Raw genomic sequence first — 23,331 nt, 5'->3', positions numbered from 1 at the left:
AGACATATCATACAGACATTGTTTGTATTAAAATCCGTTGGTTTTTTTTTCTGTCTTTTTCGCATCTTCATACCCCCAGTGTCATCTCACTTGACAGTGTCTACACTGAATATTATGAGAAAAAGTCACCACCAAGGAGCAGACAGGCTGGAAGCAGAAACAAACAGCACCTTTGTCAAACCAGTCCTGTGATTTGAGTTCCTACCATGACTCACACATCCTATATCCACTTGCCTCTTTCTGTCTGTCTGCCTGTCTGTTTGTCTGCCTTTGTGACTCTCCCACACACACACACACACACACACACACAGCAGTTGCAATTGCTGTCTTATTGACATCCTGTCAACAGGCTCATGCTGCCTGAGCCTGCAGGGAGGGAAAATCTCATCTCCTGCTCTTGACATCTGTATTTCAATTCTATTGTCAATTGTCCGCAAATAAAATGACAGTAATGTTATAATTAGTATTGGAAAATAGACACAGTCCACTTTATTGCCCCTAATGACCTGAGTTAGGACACTGAGTGAGTAACATTTACTTAAGATCCATTTGAGTGACTTCATCCTGTAACGATAAGACATTACTACCTCATTACTGCAGGTCGATGTTTTTAAAATCACCCTTTCTGACATATCAGTGAGACTGTCCTCTGAAACCAGATCCCCCAAAGCCCTCTAAAACCAACCGACCGATTTATTTATCAGAAGACAAATGATGTCATATATTGCTGTTTAATTTGGAGAACCTGATACGTATCTGCAGGTGGCAGCACGGGTACGGTTATATTTGGGGAAGGTCATGGTTATAGCAAACAAATGATGATGAAGGTAGACTTAGCGTTGGCAGCTAAAACACAAAGAACATTGTATGATCAGGGTCAGGGAAAGACTACAGATAAAGGTAACCAATTTAAAACTAATACATCGTTAAAATAATTGAGCTACCAAGTCGAATACAAAACGTACCATCAAATTACTATGAGACAGAAAAGAAGAAACAAACCAATCAATAAGTAGAAAGACATAAAGAGATGAATAAATAAATAAATATGGCGTCTAACTACGAAATGAAGCGCCTGCTTACAAAAGGTGTGAGAAAGCACAGTCACTTTTATCTCTTGTGATCTCGATCGCCTAAGTGGCTTTAGGAGCATGGATAAATAAGGTGGAGCAAGACCTTTCAGTGCCTTAAGAACAAAGGTTAAAAGGTTAAAATCGATCCTGAATTCGACTGGGTTATATGTTTGTGCCTTGGAGTATTTGTTAGAAAACGTGCTGCAGCGTTCTGTACCAGCTGCGGACGTGCTGATGATGGTTTGGAGAGTCCGCTCATAGTCCGATCGTGAGCTAATAAACGCATCAACTCCCCTCTGCTCAAAAACAGCTTAACCTTCGACAGCAATCGAAGCTGGAAAAAGCTGGACTTGACAGCAGCTCTGACGTGGTTCTCCAGGCTTGGACTGCTGTCCTCACAGATTGTTTAATTAGTGGGGAAATTGAGGTCAGATCAGCAGAAAATGTTTTCACCGAATAAAAAAATATATTCAGTCTTTGTTTCATTTAGAAAAAGGAAGTTTGGTGCCATCCCACGATTTAATTTCATGAGAATCCTCTGCTCTGAATGCAAATTATTAGTGGATACTAAAGGTTGGATCCACACTAACAGCTAAAGTTAAAGCTCCCAAAACAAGTGAGTTAATGGACTGTGAGTTAATATTTACTGACGCAAACTAAAATAAATTTTCAGTTTAATGCGTAACCGTAGGAGCAATATTTACTCAACTGGCTCTTATGATGGAGACCGTCGGCTGGTAGTGTGTGTTGCAAATGAGCAAAAAGAGCAATCAGTCCTGTCTTTACTTTGCGCAGTGTGAATGAACCAGACAGATGAGTAAACGTAGAGTCGATTACACGAGAACCCCGAGGGCAGCTGTGAGCAGGTCTGCTGAGATAATCCATCACGCGCTCTAACAAGCCACTGCTGAAACGATACAGTTGGAAACAAAGTTAATACGTGCAGAGAGGAAAGGGCAGGTTGAGCACAGACGGTGGATGTTCTCCTGCCCTTTTCCTTGAGATGATTTCCGTCTGCATGTGTGACTCATTCCCTCTGAGTGTTCTTTATTTGTCTATCGGCGTATTTTTCTGTGTAAATGTTTTTCACTTGGCAAAGACGGGGACTTTCAACCCCTTTGTTTGAGCGATTGCGGGTGGGGGGGCTTTGTGTGCATGTGCTGGCAACTTCCCTTGATCCCAGGTGTGCGTGTGTGATTGTGTGTGCACATGACAGAAAGGGTTTGTATGTGAGTACTCCTGTGAGTGTGTTTGTGTCAGTGTTCCAAATGTTCATATCTACAGTTAGTGTGTACTTAGTGTGTGTGTGTGTGTGGGTGGTGTGTGTTTCTCTTAGTGTTTTGCAGGCTTGTGTATGTGTTTCCCCCCTGGCAGGGCTGAAAGCAGCAACAATGAGCCGGTGATGATGACTGGGCCTAACAGCCGTTTCCGCAATGCAGCAGCGACAAGGTGGATGGACAGACAGACAGACAGACAGACACACAGACAGTCAGACAGACAGACAGACAGACAGACAGTCAGACAGATGTGGTGACAATGATGGGTCATCTCTTCTCAAACCACCAGCCAGGAATCTGACTGCTGTGCTGACATGTCACCCTAACTGGATCATTATCCCTGTCTCCGTCTTCACATACAGCAGGCTCAAGTCTATCCGTGTGGGTAGAAGTGCATTAGCAGCCGCATTTGGCTCAAGGATAAATGGTGTCCTAATTTTAGCTTGTGTATCTGACGGGCAAAACAGTTGATGAGGAGTAAAACTTAAGTAAAATGCTTTACTGAAAGCCAAACATTGTTATCAGTATTCCACAGCATTGCAGCTTGTGTTCAGGGCAGCTGTTTGGCGAATAAAAACACAATAATTAGCGAGTGCCAGGATAGCGGAAAGTTTAAAGTTTTGACTTTAATCGATATTTTTACAAATGTAAGAATTGTCACAGACTCCCTCAACATTTCTGCATTCTGTTATAGGTGTTACGGCAAATGGATCTCAAGGGAAAGTCAGCAGCTACCTGGTGAACAAAGTGGAGTATTTAGCAGTTAAAGAGGAGACAAGTTTCACTCAGAATTTAGTGAAAAACACGAAAAAGGACTAAAAATGCGTGAAAATTAGAATCACACCTGCCAGGTGACCACAAGCTTCAGTCAGGTTGTTTCATGTTGGGGTTTTTAAAGAAGCTACCAAACAAAGTATTATCTGCTCCTGGGTCACAGAGGTCATTGTGCCATTGGGCAAAGGCTGGGGACTGGTTTAAGTCAGAGATTGGAGGCAAGGAAAACTGCTGAACAGAAATCCATGTACACATGCTGCTTATATATTTAATGTGGCATTGTGTTTATGTAGCTGCAGGTAGGGAGAGAAAGGGAAAAGGCCTGTTGGAACCTGTGGGAAAGTCTGAGACGGTAACCAACATCGCTTCGGCTTCTGGGCTTAAATTTGAAATCACCACTTCCCGTCCTCACCCCTGTGCAGTGCCTCCAGTTTTCCATCATTATCAATGTAATTACCCCCGCTCATCAATTTGGTGTGCGTATGCACACCATCACACAGACTTTGGGCAGGACTTGAGTTAAAAACAAAGAAGGATCACTTCATTATGAATCTTTCCTTTCCACCTTTTGTCGTGCACAAGTGCTTTCGTACCACTGTAAAAAGCTGACGGGAAACCTCGTTACATAAACAGCCAGGAAAATCCGGTTTCTCTAATCCCCTATACCCTGATTACAGAAACGAAGTTTCTCAATTAAAGTCAGCTTTAGTGCAAAAGCCGACTGTAACCTGGTTAATTAAGTTAAGACTGCTATGGGCGTACTAGGTACCACTCAACAGCTCACCACTGAAGACTGAGAATCCAGGAGTAACCTAGGTACAACATTTTTAGACTCCTGTTTTGGTGTAACAGCACCTTGGATGCATAGAAACCACTATGCAGCACAGCAGTAGCTGTGCCTGCTGGCAACCTGGAGAGAAATCAAAGTTGTGTTGTTTTTTTTAATTTGACTGAACAATCTTGAAACTAGGTGTTAGAGCAAACACCACATAACGGCTGTGGTAAAATATGCACTGTAAATGAAGGGAAAAGGTGCACGTTTGTTGGTACCTCTTGGTGATCAACACTGAATAAGTGTATCTTTTCTGAAGCTGTATAAAAATTGGCACGGAAAGTTGCCTACACTCCTCTAGCTACAAGCCATTTTACGCCAGAATATTGTGCTGCGGATGTAACGCTTATCTCATTGCATTTGTCTTTTCTTTTTTTTCTTTTTTTTTGAGTGAAATGAAAAAAGCAACAAGGTTTGGGGGGGACTCAGGATTTCGCTCTAATCAGATTTAGCATTTCTAAATAAACTAGAAGTAGTACGCTGCCAACAATTTCTTCATATTTGTCTGGCAAAAAATGCATCCTATTGCAGAAATAGAGGAATGAGAAGAACGAGCACAGCAGAGGGGAGAAACAGGAATCTCCAGACAGCTGAGCACCTCAATACTGTGGAGAGGAAGTTGGTGGGGAATGGGTGGAAGGCTGGACAGAGAGGAGGAGAGAAAGAATGAGGGAGAAATTAAAAAAGGAGTGAGGAAGAGAGACCGGTCGGCACTGTGACCGAGCTCCCCAAGGCTCTAGGGTAGTCTATGCAGAGATGTGTCTGTTTCCATGGACGAGGGAGGGGGAAGGGCAGAGGGCCACTAATAATAGCCAGTTTTTCCCTTTCTGCCAAAGAGCACAGGCCTTTTTGAATGACAAAGGGCTGAGACTCTTCAGCACTGGAGAATGAAGGGCACCATCACAGGAGTTGGCCAGTGGGAAAGCTGGGAAAACAACAAACGATGAAATAGTTTTACTGCTGTTCACCCCAATCAAATTTATCAAACGGTGTATAGGATGGAAATAAATCTCAAATAAGGAACAAGCAAACAGCTCTATTAGCTCTAACTGGGACATGGACGGACACATCATCATCCTTAATCCACCATCACTGGTGGAGCAACCATTGCTTTAAGGCCTTAATACTGTTTGTGTTAAATCTGATACAAAAAAGAAACATTTATTTATTCAGGCTCTGGTTCATGTGCTATGTGCTAAATTAGTCTATTAGAAGGGTGTTTATTGCAGCTACACCATCCAGGATTATGGTCTATTAAGAGGTTTTATTATTGTCAGATACAGTCGGTCACCTAACATGCAGATGAAAAACGATGACCATCAGGACGATGCACAAACATTTAAGCTATGGCTTCACTTTACTTGTTGAGCCCTAGTAATGTTTTATCAACAAAGTGTGTGATTCAACTTATTACCTCAGATTCAGCATTGCTGAAAAAAGCATCTATCCATTATCTGTAACTGCATATCCTGTGTCGTGAGGGCGATGGAGTCTATCCCATCAGGCCAACAGAGAGAGACATGCACAGGCGGACAAACCTTCACACTCACATTCACATTCCACACCAATTAACCTGACACGCATGTCTTTGGACGCAAACATAGCGAAAACATGCAAGCCACACACAGAAAGGCTGCAGCTGGCCAGGGAGGTGAAGGTGCGACCTTCTAGCTAAACACCCCACCCACCGACTACCCAAAGATCACAAAAGATTCAGTCCCATGATGTGAATAATCAAAGAACCAAACAAAATTACAATTTATGCAAGTAAACAATTAGCAGGGGTCAACCTCTAACAGCTGTGGACTACAATTGGAATGAATGTTGTGGGATTTTTAAAGGGCAAATCTGCTCACGATGTTTGGTGTGAATGAATGTTGACTGTTTCTCCATCCAAGCAAAAGGATGGCAGCTCAATTTTGAAAATCCAATCAATTTTATTAGGGTGATTTTACTTTTGATGACAACAGGACCGTTTCAGTCACAGCACTTTGTTAAACATTTCTATCAAAACATTTTTATCGACAGATGAAAAACCATCTGTTGCCTGACAATTTGCACATTTGTTTGTAAATGCTACGTTTTTATAAATATGCAAGTTTATTGCCTTTTCTGGTGCTCATTTCAATCCATCCTAATTTCCTAAAAATAATTCATTTTAGCCAGCAGGCTGCAGTGACCACCCTAAATGAGGGAGACCCAGATAGTTCATCTCTCTGATATTCTCTTCACTCCCCTCTCAGTTTTTATGTGTGTCAGACATTCGTCCTCAGTCATCCTCGGTGTCACAGCATGCAGTGCACGCTCTCGACGGTGGGAAATCTTCTTAATGCTTTTTAAGCACTTTTCCAGAAACCTCTTTCCCGTGTGGCAGAGCTGCTGCATGTCATAAATCCCAGAATATTCTTCACATGACGATGAACTAAGCACACTGCAGTTGCAACCTCTGCAGCTTCACATCAAGGACAAATCAATGACAACCACGCTGTGCCTCTCTGCTGCCTTGTGAAAGTGTCTACTTTGGCTCCATCGTGCAAAAACGCTGCACTGCATGCATCACTGCTGTCTTTTCAAAACCTCTCTGGGTTTGGTTTGGTTTGGTTTTGCTTTGGGTTTTTTGGCTCTTAATGCCCTAAGATGGTCTGACCGCAACCTCCAAGCCAATGCATCTAATAATGTAAAATAATGGAAGAAGTTTCTCCACAAAGAATTTTTCTAGGTGACGATGCTTTAGTTTCTGGGCACACGTGCATACTTTCTACTATAAGCGTGTTGATAATCTCTGGGAAATTACAGCTCACACGTGCACATTCTCTATACAATACACACATTAAATGATTCCGTCACAGTGTGTCACAATAGAGAAAGCTTAGTTTGTACTGTGCTGAGTAAAGAGTGAGACTGGGAAGTTGAGGTAAAGGACATTAGGAATCATGCGGTGCAGAGAGGCCTGACTCTCTAGCATGAGTCAGGCGTGGATTGCGTAACAGGGAATCGGGGCCGATCGTGTCTCCCTACTGGCTTCCCACTGGCACCGCTACCCAGAGCAAGGGGAGTATTTTAAATCATGTATTAACACGTGGTACTTTTTGCTCTCATCCAAGAGAAGCATCTTTATTTTTTTTTGTATGGTCAATCAATTTTTTCCTTCCTTTGCATTTTTTTTTTTACTCTTTTCAGTCTCTTCTCATCATTTTTATACCTTCTGTCATCCTTTGTTCATTTGTTGTCATCTTCTATCTTCTTTGCTTAATTATTTCTTACATTCTACAGAATCTCGTGCTGTTCCCTGTATTTATTTGACAGTCGCATTAAATGGACGTGATTAACACGCTCACCCACTCATGGTGAATTCTCCGGAGTATCACCTCCTCTATTCACAAACGAGCTCGGGTGCAGCCGGCTCGGTAAAATCAGAGTAATGACTTGGGTGTTTGCGTTCACACAGAAACCCAACCCGGAGAAAGTCTGGAAAATGACTGAATTCCAGTGCATGTCTGAAAGGGGCTTATGTGTCCGCAGTGCACTCTTTATGCTGTTTGTGGACCACGTGCAAATCACACAACTGAACAACTGAAGGCCTCGGCCAATGTAGCTGAGTGTGTGTGTGTGCGTGTGTGTGTCTACTTTATATTTTGTGTGGTAGCTTGTGTCCATATTGTTTTTCCCCCTCACTGGATAAAACACAGTACTGTAACACATGGACTAAACGGAAAAATGGAAAAGATGCCCACATAGAGTGAACTGTGACAGCTGAAAGGCCTCACAGACGCGACTGTTAGCTTATTTATCCCTATATCCCTCAGTCATTCAAGCAGAAATAGTGCTGAATCCATAACATGAATTTTTATGTCGCACAGGCACTGCGAACACAGGCAACCCTTTCTGCAGGGAAACAATGTTCAGTGACGTGGCAGCAGTACAGTTGGACCATCAAAACCCCGTGAGTGCACTGGAAATTATGTAATTAGAGCTCATCCAGTTCATCACGACTCAATAATGCAACTGAACATTTCAGTCCATGTACAGATATTGCAAAGTCTAAGTCATGAATATTTGGATTCATTCAGCTTTTAATGTAATTTTCTTATTTCTTTTATTTCAAGGTGTATTTAAGGATGTGGATTTAGTATTTTTTAGTTTTTTTTAGTTCAGCAAAACTAAATGCATGCCAAAGCCAAATCTACCTTTGAGTTAGCTGGATCCTTATAAGTGGACATTTAATAGTTCTACATAGTGAGTGATCTTTCCTACTGTATATACATTTTCCTTTTCCAAAACCGCTTTCAACAGCCCGCAGACAATTGGTGTGAACTGTGCACACTTGTGAACTGTGCGTTGGAATTGTTTATCCAGACCTCTCGCATTTGTTCTCAGTGACCTTGCTGGGCAGCCAATGACAGATGGCGAGACAGGTTTGGGCTCCAAATGGACTTAAACCCTCAGGATAGGAAATGATCACGAGGGCTTTGCCCACTTCACAGCATACAGAAACACAAACAAGTGACAACTATGCAGCATAGACTAAGAAGAGACAAAGATGAGGTAGAAAAATAGACATTTTGAAGAACCTTTGTCCACAGTCACTAACTCAAACGCACAAACACAGTCCAGGGAACAGAACAGCTGACCTAAAGCAAAGAACCTGGTGTTTGGATTGGCTGGGGGTTTGAATTCAAATTCCGCTGCTGTTCAGAAGCTGCATGGGCTCTGGAATCTTAAATAGCTGTAGTTTCTCTACCAACGAGGCAGCAGGAAAAGCTGTGCAGGGAATGGTTAAGGTAGGGCAGAGACTAAATGTGAAGCGGTGGCGTAAACTATGGGAGGAGACACTGACATCAAAACACACAGAAAGTGCACAGAAGACTGTAAATGAGCTGAAAAAAAAACTGTTGCTTAGACTGTGTCGGCTCTGCGAGATGTAATGTCTCTTATGCATTTAAAAGTGTTTTGGAAGCAAAGGAGCAATATGTGGTTTTCTTACCCAGCATGCCCTTGTTGGGCTCAGAGAGACACATGTCCTTTTCTGCACTGGGCAACACAAAGCCGACCACAAAGATTTCTACGCCGTCTGCCATCAAAGCCAGCCCCAGGACAAAGTAGAGCGTCCACTGGAACTTCCCGTGGCCGCACTCCTGTAGAATGGTCTCGTACTGCTGAGCCAACTCCTCCTGGTCTTTCCTCCTCTCAGCCTCGTAGGCTGAGAGATCCCTGAACTGGTGCGCCTGAGCAGCCGTCACGCCGTCCATTCCACCAGCCTTGCCTGAGTCGGCCCTCGGGATGCCCTGGTACTCGCCTTCATAGATCTCATCGTCCTCATCGTGTCCTTCAGTAGAGTCACTGTGACCTTCGTCATCGTTAGCCCGGCTGTCGTTGCGGTAATATCCATCATCATTGCCTTGCACACCAGCATAATCATCATCATCATCTTCTTCAAAGCGCTTGTAGGAACGCTTGGTGTACTCATCGGTCATTTTGTCCACACCACGCCCAACTTTCTTGCCTACCTGCTTCTTGGCCACTTTGGCAATGTCCTTGGCGCCGCGAATAAAATCTGAGCGGCTGTCTCTGTAGCGTCCGTCGTCGTCCATCTTTGATGTGCTGGAGTGGCGGCTGGGTAATGCTAGGAATAGGAGGTATCAGGAGCAACCCAAGCACATGAGTGTGCAATGGGGATTTCTGTTAACGGAGGAACTCAGCACCGCGGACAGCTCCTCTGCACTGCTGCTGTTGGACTTTGGCCAGCGTCTGCTCCGATCCCAAATCCTGTGGAAAAGCAAAGACAAGGGGTTGTGTTAGCGTGATCTATCACACCAGTGCCAGTGCAGTGCTTCCGAGGGAAAACACCTACTAAAAGCACATTTTTACACGATCCAGATCAGAACCATTTAATACCATAACACAAAGGACCATTGGCATTCACATAATGTTGGCATTCGCAGGAAATATTATCTGGCTCAGCTCTAATAGCTGGGAAAAAAGACATGACAGCTTTAAGGAGGTGAAATGTAAGTGTAGGAGCTCAGGCCTTTATCGACTGAACATCCCATAGCTCAGTCCAGCACAAATCACAGTGTGGCATTTACAGTGGCCCACAACAGCACAAACACATAATGGACCACACTGCAATTAACACATTAACAAGATCTGTCCAAATCTATAATATATTCTCTGCAATAATTGCACTAAGGAAAAATAGTCTCCATCCCATACTGTATGTAATGTGCTTACTTCATAGTAAAATGGCTAAAAAGGGCCGTCGCGTGTCTATAAACAGGCCACCTGTTTTTTTCCTCTTTCACTGTGATGCAGCCATCGTTTGCCTCACCTCACTTTTTTTTTTTATATTACAGACCCTAGACCCTTTGCAGCATACTAATGCCAAACCTTGATAAGGTTTGCAGCCAGTCCTTTTAGTAAGGAGAGATGCTGCAGCAGCTCAGCGGGGAAGAGAGAGAGGACAGGGCCAGTCAGAGGAAACTGACAGCACTCAGGCCACTGATCGCAGTATCAGAATCACAATTGTTATTTAGTTAGAACCAAATGTAAAACATAATATGGCCTCTTTAAATCCCCCTGAAGACAAAAAGGTCATCTTTTCATATCATTTTCGTATTTTACACAATAGGTTCACCGTGTTTTAAAAAGTGAATTACTCGTCTTATTTTTGCAACAGTACAGCCTTCTGTCTGTTTTACAGAACCACTTATCTGAGAAACCCAGAAGCTTTTCCAATTCAAAATATAACATCAACCCCCAAACAGCGCCAGCAGGTGACAGAACAGCCCCTCCCCTCACTCTCTCGTCACATTCCCTTCTCCCTCCTTCCACTGTTCTCCCATCAGTCCAGTGCCTGCAGTAATAAGAAGGGTGAAGCAGATGTTGCAGGAGCAATGCAAACTAACATCCACTTCTTCTGACTCATGCCTGTTGTTTGCTCTGATCCAGCCCCTTTAACTGGTTAACAGCTACCAGTTCCATCGTTTATGTCCCACCCCTGCATCCTGCTTCTTAGTTTGTATATTTTCAACGATTTTTATATGAGCAGTATGACTCTTACTAGATCTCTAGGGACAATATTTAAACGTAGTAAAAAAATCTAAAGACGTGAGGATAAAAGGTGCTAATAAATGTCTAGTCTAAAATATAAAGCGCATAACAAAACACTTGTTGGAGTTTTTCATACCTTGGCATTTGAAAACAACATTATGGTGCCAATATTATCCCAGTGCTGTATTTATAGTTGTCTGGATGTGTAGGAAGTGATCAGACAGAGTAGCAATTAATAAATAAACGGGCCGTGTAATTAATATCAGGCATACTGGAGAGACAATGGTACTGCAAATTACACTGGGTAAGGGCCAAAATAACCATTGTGAGACTTTGGTTATCATTAATATTGTTTGTAAAACTGTGTAGTGCACAATGAGTTAATTATAGCAAGAAAAGAGGAGCAGATGTAAGCAGAAAAGAGAGGGGAGGGACAGCAGAACGGTGGGAGGGCAGGAGGGCGGGTTGGCTTTGAAAACCTCCTCTGTAGCCTCGGGGAGTGTTGAAGAGCCACAGAACAACTGCCACAGGACCCAAAGGTGTGGTGGGATGGCTGCGTTTTCCAAGAACACGCTCTCTGAAAGCGAATCTAGCGTCTCCCTGGTCTTTGATTATGTCTAATGTCTGTAGTGTGGGTATCATGCAACCAGATGCCAAGAAGTGAAAGATTTTAAAAATGAATAAGCACTAGTGTCTACTAGTATAATCTAGTTTATACGACAGAATAAGGATGTGAAAATCAGATTTTTTATTTCATTTTAGGGCCTAACCATCTCAGGAACATAAATGTACAAGCTATCCAATAGTTGGCACTTTTTAGTCTTTACACTCAGTCATCCCTCAGTCATGTTATGAACGTTCAGCATCATTTGATCTGATCACCAGAGCATCAATCACCACAACACCTTGACACCTTGTTTACTGCACGTACACTCACAAGTTGCTCAAATGACCAACGTTTGGGGGCCAAACACGCAAATGTTGCAGGCTAAACTGCGGAAACAGGCAGTCAGGGACGAACAGACTGAGCAGAGCCTGACTGGCACTGCCTTTGGGACGTGAATATCTGAGATAATTTCCAACAAACTTCTTTTTAAAATATTAGTTGCTAAACAGAGCTACAGTATTACTCGGGATCAGGCTCACGAATGTCCCTCAAGCCACAGCCATTGAATGGATTTGGCCGGAATCATTTCTCTGTTATGGTTTTCTCCCTTTCTCCAGTCAGCCTAAGATTAAAAGCTGAGCAGCACAGTGTCTCACTCCACAGGGAAGCATTACATCTTGAGCAAATGTTGTGAAAGGCGTTTGGTGCTTTGTCGTCGCCCTGGATCTCATCCCATGAATTGACTCTACTGCTTTGTTGCTCAGCCCCAAAACATTAAAAAAAAACCATGTTGCAACAAAGGGACATTTTTGGTTCTGTCAAATTTCTTTAAAGAAAGAGAACACTATGTTCTTAAATTGCACTTTTTCATTAATATTTTCATTAACAGTAGAAAACGAATTGACTCTGTTGTTACCTTCAGGTACACAAAAGGTTTTTAGCAGCTTTTAGCCATTTATCTTGGTTGAGTCAAATATTACTCTCAGTTCTTTGCTGGAGAATAAAACAAAGTTTAAAGAAAAGTGAATCATTTACATGTACATGCTTTTTATCCAGAAGCACAATGTCCAGAAGTTCAATGTCCTGCAAACATCGACTTTGGTGTGTGTCCCTGACCAAATGGGCCCCATCCACCTGAATATCCTGAATATTAGAATGAAATTAGTCAAGTGCCCAGAAACACAACTCGACACGAATGCTAATGTTTTTCGTCAGCTTTTGCGCGTAAAGGTGTCACTTTGCACGTTTGCTACTGTAAAGCAACTTTAGGAGATGAACTTCTCCACAGCACCAGCGTTCCAAGGGCAGATGAGTATGAAACAGCCTTTGTTTCAATCCCATTGGTTTCAGTCATGCTTGGATGACAAGACGGAAATGTACAGTGATTCAACAAAGTCATCCAGTTTACAATAATGCTGCTGAAACCTGGACTCAAATCATTTTCTTTTTCAATAACGTCATCACCATATCTCATATATGTTGAACCAAACACATAGATGCCTTAACATGTACTTCCTCAAAAGGCCTAACTTCAGTAATCTGTACCTAGGAAGCAATCTGAAAATATATTCCTCCACGACGAACACAATAAAGGTGTCTGGTCATGATGGTTCACTCTAGCGAAAGTGATAGACTCCAGCCGAACTGGCAGACGCCGTGTCCGTCTTCTGTTTCAAACAGTGTGGCCTGGTCTGCGTGTGATTCTGTGTCTCTAACTTTAGACAGTGTTCAGCTGCAAGCATTACCATCCATCTCTGCACAGGGACTCAATCAATTTCTTACTAAGGAGTCACACAACTGATTGATCCTCCTTTATCACCCCGTCACGGGCTTTGTACAAGGAGACTCCAGAGGCCGCTTATCGACATGTGATTAGCCTTTCACACGATATTTAAGAGTGGGTGTTGGTTCACCCTCTGCTTTGAAAGACAAATGCTTTCCTAGTGTGTAGGACTACTGTGCAGGTTAAGCTGTATTTTTACTACAGTAAAAACCACTACATATGCTTTTATGTGGATGAAGTGTTTGTATGAAACTGGCCACCAGTTTGCAGTAATGAGAAAATGCACTTTTTTATATTTGACACGGTTTGTGTGGAAACATTTTAATGCTCAAGGTTTGTCAGCTCTGTCCTTTAACAGTAAGAACTTCAACAAAGAATTTATACTCAGCTTAAGTCTATTTTGAGCTTAAGTCAATCGCGTACTTTACTGTAGTGTTTACATTTAATGCTACTTTTACCTTTACTCCATTACAGTTTCGAGGCAAACACTGCACTTTAGTACAGTACTTTAGCTTTAAATACTAGTTACTTGAGGCAAATGCAGATCCTTAATTGAGAATTACCTAATAAATTATGATGTGTTATTATGGATCAGCCACCTTCCAGTACATAAACTGGTTACAGCCTGCTCTAACTTTAGTCAAGTCACTAGGTAACTTTGGTTCCTATTTTTTAAAAGTTGACTAAATCTGGACTTTTATTTTACTAACAGCATCACATTCAATACTGTTTATAATACAATGTCTTCTCAGTGGAGTCATTTATATGAGGTTATACTTCTACTGTACTTGTAGTTGGGTATCTTCAAGGTAAGTATTTGCACTTTCACTTGAGTATTGAGTTTATATAAATATTCTATTGTGCTTTCCATTCTAAATTAGCCAGCACTGTATATAAGCAAGTTTTTCGAGAAAGAAAAGAAAAGTTACAGTATAGTATTTATTATATTTATAATCTCCACATTATTCATTGGTTATCTACATGGTCTGACACTTCAGTGGGAATACTGCATTACATCGACATATAATATACACACACACACATATATATAACTCCCCGCATCTCAACTGTTTACCTCAGAGGAACACGGGGGATTTCCAGCAGCGACTGAGGGAGTTATAACCACATTAGCTCGACTTTAACAGGGCAGTTCTTTCAACACCGGTGCATCGATATTCATAACTCAAGCTGAGTAACTATTAATCTTTATTGCACTGTGAAAACTCAGTTGTTGAGGACATCTGCTAAACTGACCTGCTCAAAATCGATTTCCCCTTTTACAGCAGGCCTTGGCCCCCCGTGATAGTAGTGGGATATTTTATTTTAGGGGAAATAAAAGAGCCATTTAGCCGCACACGGTTTTTGGCAAGGAAAAAGACAAGTGGTTATGGGCTCCAAGAAGATGGATGAGGGGGAAGAACCCAGGCATCCGTTGACATAGAGCAAAGCGACCTTGCCTTTTAAACCACTCAACTCACAATATGCCTCTCAATTGCATTTTGTTTTTTGATAGCACCAGGTAGAAGGAGTTACTGTCTTTACTTTGTTTTTTATTTTCAACCGCAACTTTCCAGTTTAGATTGTTTAGGTTCAGTCTCACCGCTCTCCTTGAAGCAAATTCTAAATTGCCTCTATTTACGTTGAGTTGTCAGTCTGCAACCAGGATTAGCTTATTTGAAGACTGTCCTCCTGTGAAATACAACAGAGGAGGTTTTACCGTAGCAGCTGTAAGACTGTCATGGAGTGCAGTATTTAGATGCTGAAGTGGACGGGTTACGAAACACGGGACATTAGCACAGGTCCATTGTGTCCACTGTGAAACAGCTATTATTATAGTCGGACCAGTGACGCCGTGTGACGCGTGATATAACATGAAAAAGTGGGGCGGCTGTGTCTCAGTTGGTGAGGCAGGTGTCCACAGACTCCTGGTCCCTCCTACATGTCAAAGTGTCCCTATAGGCAAGACACTGAACCCAACGTTGCTCCTGCTAGGTCAGGTGTGTGTGTGGGGGTGTGTGTAAATCGATAAATGAGAAGCAACATTGAAAAGCGCTTCAGATAAAAGTGCTGTATAAGCAGAACATTAACCAAGTACTGATTTTTAATACAAACTACTACTTTTTTTATCAAGCATAACATCTGTATTTAGTGCTTAACCCTAACTTAATCTAATCCTGATGCGTAAAGTCTCACATTTCTTCGGTGTTTAGAGCGAAGAATTACTGGCCGCCATTTTGGCTCCATTATAAATTATCTGCCATTTTGTTGCCTGGCAGCAAAAAGGGTTCAGTTTCAACAGACGCCTGCCTCCCTACGTGGGGACGCTATTCACAAACGTCTTACTGGGTCATACGAGAGGGTATAGGGACAAACAAGCTGGGCATAAAAGGCAGAGGACAGGAGGCTTGTTTGTCTGCTGTGGGGAAACATTTGTTAAAACTCTTCAAGCGGCCATTTTAGAATGAGGAGAAACGTCACTTGGAGGGATGTGTTTCTCATCATTTATTAACAGAGATCTACAGCACAGACGAACAAGCTAATCTAGGTTTCAGACTGACGAACAAGGCAAGTCATTGTTGCTTTTAGTGTCTGCGAAGAGATGAAGTTTAGGTTTTAAAAGGTTTATGACTAGATGACTAGACTACTGGTAATTGTGGAGCCTATTTAGAGGCTAAAGAGTCAGAAATTTCTCCCAGCAGCAGGCAGCCACTAAAACGAGAGCTACAACAGGGAGATTCTTGGACTTACATTAAATTACACAGCCAAAATCAGTTAGTTACTGAAGAAATTTTTTATCCTCCTAAATGAATTGTTTTAGAGGTTTCATTTGGATATTAAATGGAACGTCTGCGAGAGCCCTCGGAGTCTCTAACAATGGCAGATACTGAGTTCAAGGGCCTGATTAAAAGACTTTTTCAGAAATGCAAAAGAGGGAGAAAAGTTGGGAAACCTGTCTGACCTGTCTTTATAAAGGAAGACATGTTGAATGTGGTCCGTAATACACAACGTGCTTACAGACCTGGTTAGAGCAACAAATACATTTCTGCTTCATCCATTTGAAAAAGGGAAAACAGCCCCTGAAGTGTGTTTGTTACCGCACTGTAGTGCACTGAGGAAAACAATTTTCCATCTCACTTTCTCACCTCACAGACAGATGACGTCCCTGTTGTGCACATAAGGGGCAGGTTGGCCCGCAGCTGGAGGAGCAGCAGCGTGAACTGAGCAGTGTTAGGAAAAGAAACCAGGGCGAAACAAGAGCTAAACGCATTTGCGTAAAGTTGCATCCAATTAACAGCCCTTCATTTGCTGCTAAGATGAGTCATTCTTGTCTCCAAATATAACCTCAGCTCTCATCCAGCAGACTAGCACAGCTTCACACCAACACACAAACCATCACTCTCACTTAAGGCTGCACCTATCTATCGATTTGCCATGTTCTTGACTAAACAGTTCATTTTTGATTCCTTTCAATTTGTGTAAATTGGTTCTATCATCGATCGAGATTATGATCACTAAGAGACTAGCTGATTAAACAAAGTCATAACATGTGGGAGGATGAAAAATTATTTCCAAAAGTTGCAGTGCAATGTGACATTTTCATGACTCCTGGACCTGGAACCGATTTGCTCAAAAAAAAAAATCTAAATATTTAATTTCATTTAACTGTGTTTGACTGACGGAGCAAATAATTGTTCTCTTCTTTGTTGTATCGAGACATGCATTGTCCTATTTTTCTGAATTTTGATGAACGCTATATCAAGATATAGCAAATACAGTCCCCTCCAAAAATTTGGGAAAGTTACAGCTAAATTATTAATATTTGCTGTGCATTGAGGACATTTTGGTTTAAGAACGAAAGTTGGATATAAAGTTGAGAGTCCTGGAAGATTGATTTTCAAGCAATAAATCCTCTTGAATTTAGTCTTGGGTTCGACCTGTGAACTATAAAACTATAAAACCGGATTAATTAACCTGAAGAACAGAAAGCGATTGATAAGAGAAAAGCATTTTAAATTTTCGGCTGCACTGAACAAACCAATAGGCAATTTGGAATTAAAGTATGAAAGGAAAGAAACCACAAATAATCCAACTCATATTTAAAATAACTAACCACAACAAAACTCGCTTTGAGATATGATAAATATTTAAAATCCCCCGGCCTTAGAGCACACAAACTAAATACTGCCGTTTTTGTGACATTGCTTCTCTAATTTACACACTGAGTCTAATCTTGATGCTCATTTGACAGCACAGATGCTCCTGAGTGTGACAGGGATGGGCAGGAGCGATGAATCACCGTGAGCGTGAATGTAGATGCCTGAGTGGGAAAAAACCAAATCCTGTGTGCAAAAGTGACAGGTAATATGTGTGTGTGTGCGTGTGTGTGTGTGTGTGTGACAGAGTAAAGCCGCAATGATTAGGTCAGTAGTGGGTCCTCAGAGCTGCAGAGTGCTTATAATATCATGCAACGCGAAATTCATTTCTATTGACGTCTACTGACGCACACAGTGAATATTTACCTGATTGATTGTTCACCTGAAGCTCTTCGCAATTCTGACCAAGATGAAATGCTGATTTATGCAGAAAAAAAAAAAGGTTTCTAAAAGAAAACATGGAGCTTCAGTGGAATATGATGAATTCATTCGTGATACATGCCCAGCCTCTGCTTAAATGTCTTTTTTCTGAATGTATCTGTCATAGGTACACAGTGGACTTTTCATATTCTCAGTTTTTGATGGATTGTGTGGGCGTCTTGAGATTATTTTCTTTGTGGATATGCCATTCAAGAATAAAACTGCTCACACAGTTTCTTAGCAACACAAATCAAGACACTCGTGGCGTAGAGAGGTGAGATGAAGTCACAGCTGGCGTCTTTTCTACAACAAAAGTAAAACTACTTCAGCGAAGCAATAACAGCAGTGTCTCACACGTCATTTAACAGTGGAAAACAAAACAACAGAAAAAAAAAGACAGTTCCGTTTAATTACTTCCTTCCTTCCTTACAACCCTCAGAGTCACCGACATCTCAGCTAGAGAGTCTTTTCTGCTCTCATGGGAGCATCAGGAGCGTTGCATTCTGGGTTGCGCCAGCTCTATGTGAAGATAGTCACACCGTGACCACAGTCATCTCTTTAGATGTGTCGCAAAGAAATGTATTTTTTTTCTTAGCTATATTTATTTTAGCTCCTTTTCTAAGAAACAGTGCTTCTGACAGGGTTGAATTTCAAATCAATATATTATTTTATTATACTAATAAAACAAAATGCGGCCTTTGGGGATTCAAGAGTCCTCTCACAGTCCAAAGACATGTTTGTTGGGTTAATTGGTGATTCTAAATTGCCAATAGGTGTGAATGTCAGTGTGAATGGTTGGAAGTGGACCTGTCCAGGGTGTAATCTGCCTCTCGCCCAATGACAGCTGGGATAGACCCCAGCCCCCCAAGACAAGTGGTTACAGATAATAAATGGACAGTATGGGATCACCACAACAGAGAAAGACATAAAAGACAGATGTCCTAATAAAAACTTCAGCACGTGCTGAAGGAAGCCTGGTAATTTCTGTCAGAAGATGACTTCAGCAGTCTCTAAAATAATTCAAGATGCGCTAAGTGCAAAGGAGGTCACACTAATTACCGACACTCACTGAGAGAAGCCACTGTTTTCACCGTGTACATAACCTTTAAAATGGCTACCAGATTGATCTGGTCTGAGTTTCCAGGGAAGTCCTCCGGTGAATGTGTGAAGGACCATCAATTATTCACGTCTTGCTGTCTGGCTGCATTGACAGAGGTAGCAAAGCCGACTCGTCCCCCTCCCTAGTGATGTAACCATATGATAAAAACCTCTGCTCACAGAGAGCTTCATGTGCACAGGGAGTGACAGTTTTATTCAGCCGCATAGTTCATGCCTGGCTTCAGGCCCATGCAGGCTAAGGACATAACAGCAGCCTGAGAGGGGGGTGCGATGATTGGTTGTTAGGTTTACTGGGTCATGGCTCCACCCTGACACTGGGCTGCACACACACAAGCTCCCTATGGGAGAATCTGCAGCTTAACACAAGTCACGTCATCGTTCCCTTTGCTCGAGCGCTGAGCGTGCACTCTCACCCTGGTGGCACCAGACACAGTGACGTCAGCTCCCTGCATCCATTTTGGCTTTGCTCAATGTAAAATGGACTGAAGAGGAGTCAGACTGAGGCCAGCAGAGAGGCGCAGTTCTGAACCAACTAAAAGAAAACGATGAAAACGTGCCAATAGAGTCTGTGTGCCCATGTGTTTTTCACAGAAGCTCCCATTGGCCCAGTGTTGCAAAGCAACAGCCGTACCTTCAATGAGGAACTGCCCAAGAACATACAACAGGGATCCGCACGCTGCAGGTGCTCTGCTGCTCCTCTCTCTCAGCAAACAGTGGGTGTAATGTGGTTTTTAGGGTTGAACGATTTAAGATTGTTGCCACGACAAGCTTTGCCCTTGCTTCCCGGTTCATCACAGCTGTTTGCGCTTCTGCTGCTGCCGTGATGTTGTTTCATCTCATTACTGTGATAAACTCAATCTACCAAACACTGGTCTGTAGCAGAGTAGAGAAGAGGAGAAGGAGACTTCATTACGCAGCTTCTCTAAGTTCGTAATTAAGTAAGTTCTCGATTAAGTTCTTGAAAGGGCTTTTTAATTAAATAAATGTGAAACCATTAGAGAAAGATTGATATGTTTAGAAATATGTTAGATGAGTGTCAGATATGTAAGTCCCACCTTTATGCTGGTCCATTATTGAACTGGCAAAGGAAGCTTCACAATCTGTTCAATCGCAACTAAATATTAATTTCTCTTCTGGAAACTCTATTCTGTACATCACACAGGGGGTCTGCTGCTTTAAATGGTTCATTGTATTCTGGTGAAGGGTGGAGATACAAACTGTTTAGAATTAAACAAATTACATGATCTTTACCAAAAGCCTTAGTAGGAAATTACATTTAAACTCCTTCCCAATATAAAATAATTATTTTATTATTTTTGGCTAAATAGCACGTAGCAGTGAGTTAATCAACAGATATAACAAATCTTTGTCATTTGCATTTTGTTTTTAAAACCAGAAGACAGATTCCTTCTACCTGACTCTTACCCCTGATTGTTGCTTCCACCCGCCGATCATCAATAATCACTCACAGAGGAGTGTTTCAGCGGCATCATCAGCCAAAAATGGTGCAGCACCAATGAGCAACTCGGATCCAAATGGTGCTAACTGTTGATCTTGAATGAATAGCTTTGCTCTACTGCACCACAGCCATTTTTTTTTTTTTTTGTAGCTCCTATGTTAATGCATCCAGCACCATTGCTCCCAGCTGCAGGGAGAGGCGAGTTGCAACTTGTGACAGGGCTAATCTCTGTGGACAGACTGGAGCACGGCCCAATCAGCAGGGGTAGCAGGCAGATAACGAGAACACCAAACAGAGCAGCTCCCCTTGCTCCTCCTGGTTTCGTGTAGAGCTCCTGTGTGTTTAAACTGTGAGAAGAGTCACTTAAATGGGAAAGTCAGCCACACCTGCAACACTGAAGTCACGTCACTCTGAATTTGTTGTTCTGAGTGATGGAATGGGACAGCTCAAGCATTAAATCTGAAAAATGTCGATAAATACTCAAATATTTAGATCATTCTTTCAATTTACAGCCACACACTGATGTATTGTGAGACACATGACTCATATAACGGGATGAGGGCTTCAATTAGTGATTACTGTCATTATCAACATTGTGCACATTATCATTTTTCATGAATGGATTAAATCTTTTGTTTAAAACAGCAGAAAATGGTGAACAATACCATTTTCACTCTAAAGCCCCACCGCACACAGTATTTAGGAAGCTTGTTCTACTAAGCCAACAGTCCAAAACCTAAAGATGTTTAAGTTACTATCGCAATAAACAAGACAGCATGAAATTCCCACATGTGGAATTTGTGTATTTCTTTGGAAAGTATTTAAACGATTTGTTGATGGTAAAAACAGTAGCTGAAAAATCTTCTGTAATTTCATTTATATTTATAATAAAGCTGTAACTAATCTGTAAAGTGAAACATGACACTGCATTATCACTACAATAAAAAAAAACTAAGGTTTTGGGGTGATTTCGTCTTCTCAAACTGTCAGCAAGATTTTTTTCCCCCAGGACCTTCCAGTATCTGTACTGTATGCAAAGTGCTCTTGCTGCAGCCTGACACCAGCCAATTAAGAGACTAGAAGTCTTTCCAAACAGTAGCTGCTCCCCTCAATCCCACCGTGCAATGAGGGCTCGATGCATCAATAGCTCAGAACCTGACTGAGCAGCAACGATGGCTGCCACACGGACAAGACATCAAAGTTGGAAAACCCATCACCTCCAAACAAAGAGTAGAGAGCAATTCAAGCAAGCTACAGCACAGAGGGAAGCGGAGGGGGTGGGGGGGGGCTCATCACTCTTTCCCCCGTCACATTCTCCCCGCTGGGTTTTACAAGGTCATTTTTGGCGCACGACGCAGGAAAGGATACGGAGCAATTTACAGTCCAACCCGAAACTGGTGAAATCAAACGTAACATCACATAAACGGGAAGAGTTGGTTTTGTTTTTATATAATCAGAGATAAAGTGCGGCTGAGGCAGACGTGCACATTTATGAGGGTGAACTAAAGATAAAAGCTGGAAACAATGCGACAATGAAAAAGCAAGGATGCCGGTGCCGAACGCATCGCCAAATAGACCCAATTCGGCCGATAATACCGTTTTCTATTCAAACATAACCCTCTCACCATCTCCTACCCTCAGGACGGACCCTGCGCCCTGCGCTCGGATGGAAGATGGTGATCACCCTTAACGCACAAACCGCCCACCCCCCAGAATGAGACAGAAAAAAAAATCAGAAAAATAAATCAGACACGTTAACATCCTGCCCGATTGTAACATCTCTAATTAATAAGATACAATTCGAGCAGTGCATTGATGCCACCCCCGCTCCTCCTCGGGTACAGGTTTTAGGGGTCATTGCGTCGCGCAGCACAGGCCGATAAACACGTTTTCCTAGGTGAACGGTAACTTGAAATTCTGCTAAATGTCATTCTTCTCTTGCATGCGTGGTAAGTGCGGTGATCACGGGAATTGGCGCCTTCACCGGACGTTAGGCTATAAATGCGTACTTAAAGAGTATCACTGTCTCACTTACCTTTTTCTGCCTGTGCGTCCGCGCGTTTAGGGTGACCGGAATTCGCCTTTTTTTTCTGTGCAGGGAGTCACCCGGAGTACTTTGAATGCTAAGGTCCTGTGTGTCCCTGTGATGTGCACTGACGTAGAAGCGGAGAGCTGCACCTTCCCCGCCCCCCTCCCTCTACTTACTACACAGCATCCTTCTTGGATGGAGACACCGCCCCCTTCTCATCCACTCCCCATCCTGCTTCCAGCAGACACCATTCCTCTCAGATCCAAGATGGGGTGGGAGATTTAATTTTTTGACCTATTGGTGAGTGTACAATTCATCAGCTCAGGCTTTATAATGGACGAACATAACCAGGTGTGGATTGCGCACACGACGCTCACGCTCAGAGTCTCGCGGTTGGATGCACGTTCGTTCCATATGCACCAAATGGTGGGTGCAATGAGCTGTGCAAGACGAGCCTCTCTGCGCACGTGCTTGGGCTCGTGCCTGTAATTGGCCATGTTAAAAAGGAAAAAAAAGAAATAAATAAAAAAATTACAAGGATGCCCCTGGTGGAAAATCATATCCTATTAATTCTGTAAGGATGCGACTTCGCCTCAGTGTTACCGTTTTATACTGCAGCATACTGGAGGGCTGTGGGTCAGCAGCAAGACTACCAAATAAACTGCTTTATAGAAAAGACCTCCTGGTTGTCTTTCTGTTAAGGATATTTATCAGAAGCAGCAAACACTGGACTGTGGGCAAAGAGAAAGGTTTC

At 42.4% G+C, this 23,331-nt stretch overlaps 1 protein-coding gene across 2 annotated transcripts in view; it reads right to left on the bottom strand.

Moving 5' to 3' along the window:
- Nucleotides 1–22,751, bottom strand: part of sv2a (synaptic vesicle glycoprotein 2A) — a 39,372-nt gene extending 16,621 nt beyond the window's left edge. The window contains exons 1-2 of one of the 2 annotated variants that reach the window (XM_067511189.1): nucleotides 22,584–22,751; nucleotides 8,941–9,722 (exon numbers count right to left, since the gene is read on the bottom strand). In XM_067511189.1, coding sequence (XP_067367290.1) covers nucleotides 8,941–9,547 — 607 coding nt within the window. In that variant the 5' untranslated portion in view covers nucleotides 9,548–9,722; nucleotides 22,584–22,751. Of the gene's footprint in view, nucleotides 1–8,940; nucleotides 9,723–22,583 lie in introns of those variants that run through there. The other variant, XM_067511190.1, reaches the window with a different exon arrangement.
- Between the last annotated feature and the right edge of the window lie 580 nt (nucleotides 22,752–23,331).

This window comes from Channa argus, chromosome 7 (assembly GCF_033026475.1).
Source record: "Channa argus isolate prfri chromosome 7, Channa argus male v1.0, whole genome shotgun sequence".
NCBI classification, from domain to species: Eukaryota; Metazoa; Chordata; class Actinopteri; order Anabantiformes; family Channidae; genus Channa; species Channa argus.
The sequence above is the reverse complement of the archived record's forward strand: the minus strand, read 5'-3'. Positions and strand labels throughout refer to the sequence as shown.